This window comes from Limulus polyphemus, unplaced genomic scaffold (assembly GCF_000517525.1).
Source record: "Limulus polyphemus unplaced genomic scaffold, Limulus_polyphemus-2.1.2 Scaffold997, whole genome shotgun sequence".
NCBI classification, from domain to species: domain Eukaryota; kingdom Metazoa; phylum Arthropoda; class Merostomata; order Xiphosura; family Limulidae; genus Limulus; species Limulus polyphemus.
The window spans coordinates 282,049-295,538 of record NW_013666607.1 but is presented as its reverse complement, the minus strand read 5'-3'; the positions used below and the strand labels follow the sequence as shown (position 1 = coordinate 295,538).

Genomic DNA, 13,490 nt, shown 5'->3' with positions numbered 1-13,490 from the left:
TACACACCAACAAACCACACTCCATATTAATCCACATTACCTTTAGGATCACAACCCTATTATTCAAAACATAACTTTACTTTATAGAACCAACCAGATTCTTTAAAATATATGGTGGTAGTTTTTCCTCTCTAAAACTATGTTAATCACTTCAGTTATAGTAACGCCATGGAATCTAGCTTAACAGTTTCTTGTCATCACTCACATGCACTTGGGACTGCCATACCAAGCATCATTATTTATGCTAATTGCTTAAGCTAATATCACGTGACGCTAAATGCTTTTTAATTAGAAGACTTTAACAAAATTTAGAGCAAATTTTTGTTTAAAAGTTGGCAATGAATAATGAATAAATACTATCCACCCGTATGATTCTTTTGAAAACTTGAGTAAGAACTGCAAATCTAGTTTCCTTGGCCTAACCAATACTAATGTATCTGCACATGCTTTCACCTTATAGTTTTGCTGCTCAAAATCAACTGTCTTTAATACAAATGACAAAAACTAAAAAAGGTCCACTTTTACTCTTAGGTGAAGCTGTAGTAAAAATTTCAGACCACTAGCTAACATGACTTTTTGTGTAGGCATTTCACAAAATTTTGGTCAAATGTGTGCAATTTTTGTTGAATAACTTTGCATTTAAGGTTATGAATATCTATCAGTGTACCAAATTTAAAAAAAAAATCCATAAAAGTTGGCTATCCATTAAGAAACACACAAATATATAATCTCCAATTTCGATTGAATTTTTTTTATGACTAAAAGTACAAAAACTTCATTTGATAGAAAAACATATTTTTGAAAATTGGTATGTGAAGTAAGGGTCCAGTAGAGCACAACCACTAAAAAATATGTGATATTTTGGATCACCACAGTCCAAGCTACACAAAGTAGAAAATCATTAAAATATCACTCCTGTTAATAACACACAGTGTGTCCTGCAAGTTGTTTTGGCCACAAGACATACTATAATGTCTCTCTATTTTCTGAGATGATACTACCTTAAAACTAAGTACTGAGCCCTTAGTTACTCAAATAAAATCTTGGAAAATCAACTCAGGTGTTAAATGATACTAATTTAAAAACTCATCTCAATACTTCGACAAACGAGCTCAAGTACTGTTAAGTTTTTATATGTTAAGATAAAAAAAACCTTGAAAAGTTAATTCTGGTATTGTTAAGTGCTGAGATGATGTTACCTTGAAAAGTCATCTCACATATTATCAAGTTCTTAGATACTCAATAATACTCCCTTGGCATCTAAATAACTTATTTCTCAATATTTTAGCTCACTATGTATGACAAATCTTGTCTTTATAAAGCATACCTCTCATATACACATAACATACGCTAAGCTGTTTTCTCAGAATCTTGTTTGAATAATATTTCAACCTATAAACTCAGTCGACAGATTTAACACAAACATACCTGTAATCTTCCTCTCACTATGTTGCTAATTCCGGAGAGTCTAAATAATCCTTATAAACAGTTTTCTGTTCCTCAGTCAACTTACAGAACAGAACCTGTAAGACAAAAGTCAAACTTGTCTTTGATCCAAGTGAGTGAGTATTTTATAAAAGCCTTAAAATATTTCATCATTAAATATGGATTCAGACACAACTTTCCATGTAACAAAGCACAAAAACAATTCTTATTGGCAATAGAAAATAATCATATTTCAAACAAAATAAATAAATGAATATTGGAATACCTGAGTAGGTAACTAATATCTTTTTCTTCTCAAGATGATGACTTTTTATTTAGCTAAGCCTGATGTGTAATTCGACTACTATATTAATTGCTTCCAATAACTTAAGATTAAAAACCAGAAAAGACGCACCTTGGTGAAAATAAAGAGAAAAGTGCATCACACAAGAATGAAAAGATAGAGGACATAAGAAACACAATCCAGCAACAATAGCTTTCACATAATCTTGAAATTGAACAAAGATGTTTACACCCACAGCAACAATTCAGCCTGAAAGCTCTACAAAAACATTTAACTTAGTCTTACAAAACTGAATTGTGAAAAATAGATAAAAAGAGGGGGGGAGGGGAACAACAGGCATTACTCTCCCAACCTTAGAACTCCAGGTAACACTTTGGCAACTCTCAAGCAGTAATGAGTGGGTAAGTACAACATTTCTGTGCACAGTGGCATTAAATACAGTATATAGAATAACCTAAAGCACACTACAAAAACATTTCTTAATGAAATGTATTCTCTGTAAATTAATCAACAAAGCATGATAGGAAGACAATACAACAGATGATTCAGCACAATATAGTAATTAATAAAATATAAGTTACCCACTTATCAGGGAATTTGTTTATAACTAATGTTCTCTGTTAGCCTTTTGCATTTCAACTAAAAAAAAATTATACATGGTTGGAGATTTTTAAACAAAATTTAGAAATTGTAATTATTACAAACTTTTTTGAAATTAAATAAAGAAACATGGCTAAGGTCTTTAAAATAAGAAAGGATCAACAAAAGTTTCCAAATTGCAGTTTCTTTGTCAACACTAATTGCAAGAATAATAAGGGTGTTTACAAGATAAATAAAAAATTGGGAATTTAAAAACCTGCAAATACGGATCATAAAAAAATAAGGAAACAAAGCTGGAGATATTGTAGACATTATTTACTCAAACTACAAACCTCTATTTTGGCTACATGCTGTTATCTAGTATTACATTTGGTGGAGTCTAACCAGGAATTGTAGTTTGAGTAAATAATGTCTACAGTATCTCCAGCTTTGTTTGTTTAGTTTTTTTACAATTCGTATTTGCAGGTTTTTAAATTTCCAATTATGGACAAAGGATTACTTGATACGGTAGCTAACTTTATACATTGTAATGATGATAAACATAACTAGTAGCTAGCTGATATAGTTCATGATGATTTACTGTAGCTATTGACTATTTGATCGCATTAGTTTGAGATTTAAAACGTTAAGCTGCAGCTGGAGATTGTCATGGTGATTTATTTGAGAATACTGTTAACATTTACAGTTTCTATGAAACTAAATTTTCTATATATAATGCATAGCAATGAACAAGTCTAGACTAAGGCACAATCCCCATTAAGTGTATAAAATTTCATCAGTAGAAAAGCAGCCTTTTCAAATAAAACATATACGTCTAAAACATCGCTTTATATAAACCTTGCTAGTGAAAGTATCAACTTAGCTATTAAAGACAGTTATGTACCATCATTAATATACTATGAACGTAAACCAACCTGTTCATTTTTAGCTGCTTTTCAACGTCTACATACCACAAGAAAACCTATACTAGCCTCTACATTTGTTTAGACATCTTTTCCCTCTAACTACAAACTTAACCTGATCACCTGTTTACATACTAGAACTTAGTCATAAACTAGTTTTATTTAAGAAAGGACTTGTATCGCTGAAGTTCTTCGGAAAGAATTTTTATGAGAAATTAACAAACGAACAGAGACGTAACAAATTGGTGTCAGAGAGTGGGACAAAAAAAAGAAGATGGAAACGAGAAGTGGCAAATCAAACTACAGCTTAGCAGATTTGATGGTAGCATTTCTCTTACTGTGATTTTTCGTGGTTTCAAGTCTTTTAAAGGCCCGACAGTAAGTTTATCGTAGTTTCAAGTTCACTAATAGTCTGGTAACATTCATTTTATGGACATTTCTTTATATAATATATATATTTAAACAAGCCAAGAGTTCGAATTATTCTATTTCTTCAGCGTATGACTGACCTCTGACCTACGTAGCTTAGTTACAAACAACTTAGCTATTAAAGACCGTTATGTACCATCATCAATACACTATGAACGTAAACCAACCTGTTCATTTTTAGCAGGAAGTTGCAGATTAGCTTTAACATCTTCTTTCATTCTTCGCAAAAGATATGGTTTTATGGTGTCTCTTAATACAACTGCACACTTGTAAGCAGTCTGCACCTAAAGAAGGAAAAAATTACATAATGTAACTACTAGCAAAGCTTTCTACATAATACAGTCAGAGCAGCTTGCCTTCTTCCAATTGAAGTAATTTTATAACTCTCAGAGTTTTAAACTGTCCTGTGGTACCTTAAATAGGTTTTCAAAGTTTAGCATCGAAATACCTACTTGGACCTGAGAAGCATTTGAATAACCTCCCTGAGTGATTGGAACTGAAAACTGTTGCATGAAAACTGGCAGAGTTCCAAGTTTACCAGGGAAGATGAAATCAAAAAGAGACCAGAGTTCTTTCAGACTGTTCTGTACAGGTGAGCCAGATAGGATCACTCGATGAGGTGTTCGAAACTGAATATAAAACCATAAGTGTATTGAATCACTAAAACTACTACATATACAAATACATGACACGAAACTTTAACAGAAAATAGAAGAACCTTTAGTGCATTAGCTGATGGAGAGAAAACATTAAGTTGAAATTATGAAAACAATACAGTTACAAGAGTCAAGCTTTTGATTCATAAAGTTTGTTTTATTTTATTTTTTTCCACTATTATGTTAACAATATAATAACAGTTTATAAAATGTTCTGTAGAAAGAAAGTAGATTCAGTAATTTGTTCCTTTCTTGTTTTTAAAAATCAGGCATTAAATTTTTAGGCACATCAGAGCTTCAAACTTGGATAACAAAGCATCACAGATAACAGAGAAATCTCAAAGAAAATCAAGTATTACCTAGTTCATATTTAACTAATGGAAATGTAGCACAAACTCAACATCCATGTTGATTAATGAAGGTCTAAAACATCACAAGATTACACTAAGACAGTAAAAACCCACCTGCTTGCAAGCAAGAGTAGCTTGGGCATCGGGGTTGCGTATTCTATGTCCTTCATCAAGAATGATATAGTGCCACTCATACTTCAACAAAAGAGTCTGGTGCATTGTTAGTCCATTGTAGGAGGTAACCAATATCCCACTGCTCTTATTGAGGTTACGAACAAGAGACTCCTGATGAAGAAACAGTTTATAATTTTCAGCTACTTCACATTTGATGCATTCTTATGTATAAGAAACAGAAAAGAAGGAACAACTTTAAAAGTATTAGAATAACACTGTGTTTCTAAACATACCTACATTAAAATTACTTGTTACAATATTTAAAGTACTTTTATATTTACGTTATATTTATTAAAAACAAGTTTTCCATGAAGATTATTTTGCATTGTTATCTTAGTATATAGATTTAGAACTAGCCTAAATTCCCAAAGCAGGCCACACCACCATGATATGCTAATAGGTTTACAATTAAAAAATACTGTTAACAACCAGGGTACCCAACTGAAGATTAAATGCATTCTAATGCAGCTTAGATTTTAGTTTACTCATGTAATGAAATCATGTACTTTGAATAGCTTGATTTATTGAATTGGTTCCACAAACTTATAAATTAAGTTTTTAGATCTGATCTATAATTAGATCACTTTGATTAGTGGCAATTAACATTTCCACTCCAGGAACCCTCTTTAAACATTTTTCTGTACAAATCACTGTGTTACATTCAAACTATAATTAAACAACTTTACTATCAATGTGTGTCAATTAAATTAACATTACAATATACGTTATGATTCAAAGTTTTATTTTTTATTTTATTTTATTTAAAAAAACCTACAAAAAACATACTTAAAACAAGCTATGAAGAATCTCAACTTTTGCACTCTCAATCTGTTGAAGATAATGCCAGTCATGTAGATGTACATCTATGCAATAAGCACGTTTACTTGCCCTATTGATATGTAAGTTTCAAAGTACTCTGATTGAAAGCAGCAGAAACAAGTAATAAATTTTTTCAACCCCTGATGGGTAGCATGCCCACCTTCTATACTTTTGCTTGAGCTTTATGACGTACATATGGTTGCTACACATACATGTATATAGTCATTAGAAAGAGCTCATTTTATTCTATAATCCAACACTAGTTATTTTGAAATTAGTACACACGTGTTCATCATCTTGTACATGTAACTGCCTGTAGCATTGTTGGCTGCTTTATCCACAATAGCACGTAAATTTTTTTTCTAAGTATGTTATAGTCAGTGAGACAGTTAAATTGCATATAGGTCTTACTTTATTATCTTAGTTAATGATGTATTATTTATGTTTTAAAATGCATAATTGAAAGGTTTAAACATTTTTTAAATATACATCATATTTTGCATCAGTTCTCAAGGCTTAAGATCTTGTGCGAGGGAAGATAATTTTGCAAAAGGCTTGTGCATCTCTGCTGAAGATACTGTAATTACACCCTGAGGGCACCGTTGACTTGTGCAGCGACGAGTAATAAAGGCTAAAAGCACATGAAAGGAAATAAAACTTTAAAATGAACTATATGTGAACAGGAAAAAACCTAAAATTATGAATATAACCAAAATATATTTTAAGATATTGAATGAAAAATTAAAATGTATGTACATTTTTTTTTCTAATTCTTAATTCTAAACATTAGTGATATGATAGAGAAAATGAAAAATAAAATTTAAACATTTACCTTAACAAACTTTTGATATTCATTTAGGAGGTTCTAGAGGTTATGCAAATAAAACTCGAAAACTGTAAAATGAAGAAAAGTATTTGTATACTTAAAATAAAAATCATCTTGCACTCGAACTTTTAAGAGATTGAGTGCAAATAACTACAATATATATAAATAACATATCTTTAATAGAAATACTTAATTAAAATAATGTCATTCTTTGTGTACAAGATACTTATACTCTTTAACAAAATCTTACCACTTTTTGTGAGGATACGTTAAGAAATCTCAGAGTTACAGTAAGTATTGTTGCACTTGTATCATTCCCCAGACGGGGTCGTGTATTTTACATGACCCCGCCAAGAAAGATTTAACATTTGTGAAAATGAGGATTTAAGGTGCATGGGTGAATCAAAACCTACTTACTCACTGGTACTCATAACTTAGAATAAACATATTTCCAAAATTATAGAACTAATAAATCAAAAGATAAAAACAACACTAGTGATCAATATTTTGCTAAAATCATCTAGATTGTTTTTTGTAAGCCACATCATTCATATTCTACATCTAACAAAGTCCTTCTTAGCCAAGTTATGATACCAAGATATTCCACATCCTAACAAAGTCCTTCTTAGTCAAGTTATGATACCAAGATATTCCACATCTAACAAAGTCCTTCTTAGTCATGTTATGATGCCAAGATATTCCAAATCTAACAAAGTCCTTTCTTAGTCAAGTTATGATACCAAGATATTCCACATCTAACAAAGTCCTTCTTAGCCAAGTTATGATACCAAGATATTCCAAATCTAACAAAGTCCTTTCTTAGTCAAGTTATGATACCAAGATATTCCAAATCTAACAAAGTCCTTTCTTAGTCAAGTTATGATACCAAGATATTCCACACCTAACAAAGTCCTTCTTAGCCAAGTTATGATACCAAGATATTCCACTTCTAACAAAGTCCTTCTTAGTCAAGTTATGATACCAAGATATTCCACATCTAACAAAGTCCTTCTTAGTCAAGTTATGATACCAAGATATTCCACATCTAACAAAGTCCTTCTTAGCCAAGTTATGATACCAAGATATTCCACATCTAACAAAGTCCTTGACTAAGAATATCTTGGTATCATAACTTCTAAGAAGGACTTTGTTAGAAGTGGAACTTGAATGATACCAAGATATTCCACATCTAACAAAGTCCTTTTTAGAATATCTTGGTATCATAACTTGACTAAGCTAAGAAGGACTTTGTTAGAAGATGTGGAATATCTTGGTATCATAACTTGTAACAAAGTCCTTCTTAGTCAAGTTATGATACCAAGATACTCCACACCTAACAAAGTACTTCTTAGCCAAGTTATGATACCAAGATATTCCACACCTAACAAAGTACTTCTTAGCCAAGTTATGATACCAGGATAATCCACTTTTAACAATGCCCTTTATAGCCTAGATACATTACCTTTGTCCCTCTGTATGAGCCTGAATCATGTAAAACAGCCACTCGAAAGGGAGGCCACCACTTATGGAACTCTTTCACCCACTGATGCATTATAGTAGTAGGACAAACCAAGACAACAGGACCAAGACCATGATACCTTAAAATAATAGCAGAAGACATAGTAAAGATACGATAAGAAAAAATATTTTAGTCATAAATTTATGAAATATATATTTTAAACATACCACATGTGGTATTCTAATACCACAGAAAAGTTCCAGGCTTTCAAATAAGAATAGCACATTACTAATCTTGGTATAAGAACCAAATATTTTGTTAATATAAAATGTGTGTACTACGTTACTTTCACCTAAAATTTGAGTACTACCTTATTTTTTATCCAAAATCTGAGTATTAAATTATTTTCTTATCTAAAATCTCATTATTACTTTATTTTAATCTAAAATCTGATTACTTTATTTTAATTTAAAATATGATTACTACATTATTTTCACCTAAAACTTGAGTACTACCTTATTTTTTATCCAAAATCTGAGTATTAAATTATTTTCTTATCTAAAATCTCATTATTACTTTATTTTAATCTAAAATCTGATTACTACATTATTTTCACGTAAAACTTGAGAACTCCTTTTTTTTTTCTAAAGTATTATATTTCATTTTATATTATATTAGTTTCTCATCTAAAATCTGATGACTTTATTTTAATCAAAAATCTGATTATTTTGACCTAAAATCTGAATACTATTTCTGATTGTACACTCTGAAGTCCTTAACATATTTCTGAAAAGTTCGATAAATTAATAAAATTGTATACATTAAAAAAAGATATTAAAGTTTCACTTAAACATGTTAAACATAACATTTTAAACAAATAAACAGAAGAAAAAATCACATATGTCTTTACAAAACTTTCTTTATCACAATACACATTCAAAAATAAGAAAAATTATAAAACTTAAAAAAAAAATCAGGACATATCCCAACAAAATGAAAATCTCAAACCAATTTATGGAAACATAAAAATTGTAACAAAAAGTAATTTAATCTTTTTATAACAAAGTTTTCTTTAACCTGGTATTTTCCTCTATCTCTTAAAATGTTTCAATCCAGTAACTGTTTACTGTTCATAATTAAAGTCCAAAGGTTTAAAGATCTCATTTATAAATCACTGGGACATGCATGTACACTAGACATGATCAGTGTAGAACATTACAGCATTTATCAGAATTCAAGGCTTAATAAAACATCTTAGTTTGTCGATGATCTTCTCGGACACAGGATGGCCTTGATAAATTATATTTTTAACTAAAACAAGAACATCTCATGAAGGTCAAGAGTAAAAATAGCCTAAGTGGGTCCCAATATTACAGTTAAGTAATAGCTAATTATAACTGTTTATGTGTTGACTTTTGGAACATGAGGGAGGAGACTGCTAACTGCTATTTTTGAATATAACTGTTTTCAAACAGAATTACTTGTCTCCATCTGTCTTCAAATTACTTGAAGACAAGCCTGCAAGGAAGCTAATGACTTGAATGGTCTTCCCTAATCCCATCTCATCCCCTATGATCCCACCACTGTTTTGCTGATGAAGCTCCCACAACCACCTCACTCCAGTCTGCTGATACCTACATAAATACATAAAACCTTTTTTTTATAAATGTGTTGAATCTTTGCCAGAAACAGGTTTGAAACATGATGCAGATTGCTATTCAAAAGTGAATACAATAGCTAGTTTTAAATTATGAAAGGCATTAACAAAAAACAATAAAAAACACTGAGAGAGAGAGAAATATTTTTTTCATTTTAAGAATAATATCTGAAAAGGTTCATAAGTATGCTGATGTTTTAAAATGAATAACTAGTATAATTATATCTATATATACATATATATATACCTACTAGCAGAGGTACCTGTCTGACACACAGCATTTAATTCATTGGTACATGAATGATAGATGGCATGCAAGTGTATCATTCACCAGCACTGTGGCAGAAGCAAGGGAAAAAATTTATTGGCTGCCACACTCATAAAAATAAGAAAATAAAGTATTAAATGTGTTTTAGAATCCTTCTCGGACATAACCAAGAATCCTTGAAAGATTTATGGTGATCGGGTCAGGAAGTTGGAAATTTTTTTTATCACAGATATAAAAACAAACAGACATACAAACACATGCTACTTTACAGTACAGATAGTCAGAATTTACTTTTAACTAGGGCAAAAACTTATGCCATAGATAATATTTCAAAGCTACCAAAACATATACTGATATTAATAATTTCAAAATTTTCTGGTCTTTTCATTTAAAACATTAATCATTCCATACTTTCATCAAAAGAATAAAATGTCTTCTCAAACAACTGATAATATCAATATATGTTAGTATCTTTCTTCCACTATATGCAGTAGAAACCTACTACTGAACAATACATATAAATAAACAAATGATAGATAATTAAAAAAATGGCACATTGTCCAAATTCTTGAATACCATACAGACCCTTAATTAAAAAATAACATTAAGGAGAGCCATGTCTAGTAACAAAAGAAAACTATAAAATGTAGTTTATTCTATGACATATATAAAAGATTGGGATACTCTTATTATGAAATCAGGAATTTGTCCCGTGGCTTAGAATGTTGAAAAACATACCAACCTATATAGCTTCTTCCATATACAACTAGGGACTTTAAATCCATCACCAAACATGGTAAAACTCTCATCATCATCATCCTCTTCCTCTCCATCAATAATTTTTTTGTGTTTCATGGCAAGCTTTTCACGACGCTGAGAGCTACAAAAATAAATATGACAAAAAATATATTTTTATGAGTTTCAAACTTCCTATTATGTAGGTTGTTTAGACTTCCCAGTTTTACCCCTTCAAACTACAGAATGTCATATAAAAATTACATCCACAATATTTCTAAATAGAAATTTAGGCACTTTCAAATACTTTTATTCTAATGACAAAAATTCAATAATTCTCCTTTGTACAAACGATATAGAACACTTAAGTTACCATGAGTCAATGCTGAGTCAGTGGTAAGTTTACAGATTTACAACACTAAAATCCAGGGTTCAATTCCCACTGTTAGAAAGAGCACAAATAACTGATTGTGTAGATTTGTGTTTTGTACAAACGATATAGAACACTTAAGTTACCATGAGTCAATGCTGAGTCAGTGGTAAATTTACAGATTTACAACACTAAAATCCAGGGTTCAATTCCCACTGTTAGAAAGAGCACAAATAACTGATTGTGTAGATTTGTGCTAAAAAACACAACTGCAATGTGGATGAAAAATGTTTTGATAAATCAAACAAATGTATATCTTTTATCAATTTTAAAAAATCTAATGTTTTTATTTGCTTACAATTGTTTTTATGTTTTGCAATTCACAGTTTTACTTTTTAAAGTATAAAACTATAGCTCACTATAATCTTTTTAAGTACTGCTCCTGATGACCATCATCCTGAACTCTCTTCAGCTTAGTTTTCTTCTGACAGGCTTTACTGGTTGTTTCATTGGGATCATCAGCAAGAGAGAACCTCTTCTTCTTCTTAGCAGTAATCCAATTATCCATGGCAGCTTCATCTTCCTTTCTCTTTCTTCCTATAACCATAATTGAAGGTTATCCGATTACCCAATTTCAAGAACTTTGTCGTTTTCAAAAATAACAACAGACATTTTTCATGAACATTTTAAATAAACTTTATTTTCATGAAGAAAGCTCAAGCAGTAAATGATTTTTCAATCTTCCTAATAAGTTCTTTAGTTAAATGTCTCTCACCTTAAATAAAAATGATTTAAAACCTGAAACTTAATTCTATTAAGATGGTAGTCATTACAAGGTCCTACACATCTGGGAAATTTGTTGTAACTAAGTGACACGTGACATAACTATTTACTGGACGTACATTAGCACACTTATGGACACATTACTTTGACATCTCCAGAATCAAATTACTCTAGATTTCCATCCAAATATTACAAATGTTATACAATGTTCACTAATGCAGGGTCTGTTTTTTGCATATAATGCAACATGAAAGTGATTTTCACCCAACCCAAATATTAATATTAGAGATAGAAGTTTTTATTGATTAGTTTCTCGTTCAACTTTAATATTAATATTTGGGTTGGGTGTATGTAGAATATTAGAAGTTTTTAATTGATTAGTTTCTCGTTCAACTTTAATATTAATATTTGGGTTGGGTGTATGTAGAATATTAGAAGTTTTTAATGATTAGTTTCTAGTTCGTTAAGAAGAACACTACCTATGCAGATCAGAAATAATCTATAAAATAAATTACTAACAATTATCCTATAAAACAAACTGACTAGAAACAATGTTCTACAAAAAAACACAAGAAAACCAAAACCTATAATAATTACAACACTCTGAATCATTAGTTGGATATCCTCATTGTTTCCAATGTTTTCCACCATTATCTCAATAACTAACAAGATTCAATAGGCTTAATACATTTGGGCCAACTCAAGACCAAATGTTAAATCAAGAATGTAAAAATAATCTTCAAAAGGTACCTTAAATCAGGATTGAGAATTTGATCAATTAAAAAAAAACATCAATTGATTGGTCAAATATTATATTTTTTTATTTTGACTGCACATACTGAATTTTACAGACTTTAATGTAAATAATGTATATTACATGAAAATAAGATTCAATTTATGGTTCATCTTCAGCTTTTCAAAAAAAAAAAATAAAGCCAGTGTTGCCTACAGCACTGTCATTTTAACATTGTGTTTGTTTGTAATTAAGCACAAAGCCACACAATGGGCTATCTGTATTGTGCCCACCACAAGTATCAAACCCAGTTTGTGTGTTTGTTTTTTTCGGTGTGAGCTTGAAGAATTACCACTGTGCCACTGGGGGGACATTTTAACAGATAAATATTGTTATCAATCATTCTACCCAATAACTGTCTGTGTTTTTAAGTGATATGCAATTATTATGACGTTATATTTCAAGTTTAAAAAAATCCCAAATGTTGGCCACATAAAATTGAAAGGTATCATATTAAAACATAATGTAACATCACTTACCTATAAAGCTTTCAAAGAGTGAAGAACATTAAACTCATATTAACATAACATAATGTTTTGGGACAACAGGAGACCTATTGATCCATCCTCTACACTGAATTAAAATAATTTCTAAAAAATCTTAAAGCCAGCCCTTATCATTCATATACTTATCAAGCTTTTTTTAAACTCACTTACATTTACTGCCTCTACAACATCCAAAGGCAACCAATTCCAAAGGCCAACCACTCTGTTTGAAAACTGAAACTGTCTTAGCTGAAGATGACTCCTACTTTGCCAAAATGTATTTGTGTCCCCTAGTCCTACTATTCTCACTGTTAAATATGAAAAATGATGATGCATCAACACTATCAATTCCCTTTACAATCTTAAACACCTCAATCAGATCCCTCCTAACTCTTCTTTTCTCAACAGAAAACAATTTGAGATATTTCAGCCTCTCTTCGTATGACAACCCCTCC

At 30.6% G+C, this 13,490-nt stretch overlaps 1 protein-coding gene across 1 annotated transcript in view; it reads right to left on the bottom strand.

Moving 5' to 3' along the window:
* The window catches only part of LOC106461610 (DNA excision repair protein ERCC-6-like), a 37,982-nt gene that overhangs the window by 15,739 nt on the left and 8,753 nt on the right, over nucleotides 1-13,490 (bottom strand). Inside the window, 9 exon segments of the mRNA XM_013921450.2 lie at nucleotides 1,429-1,451; nucleotides 1,454-1,523; nucleotides 3,828-3,944; nucleotides 4,113-4,289; nucleotides 4,781-4,951; nucleotides 7,948-8,083; nucleotides 9,426-9,578; nucleotides 10,612-10,749; nucleotides 11,394-11,571. Coding sequence (XP_013776904.1) covers nucleotides 1,429-1,451; nucleotides 1,454-1,523; nucleotides 3,828-3,944; nucleotides 4,113-4,289; nucleotides 4,781-4,951; nucleotides 7,948-8,083; nucleotides 9,426-9,578; nucleotides 10,612-10,749; nucleotides 11,394-11,571 — 1,163 coding nt within the window.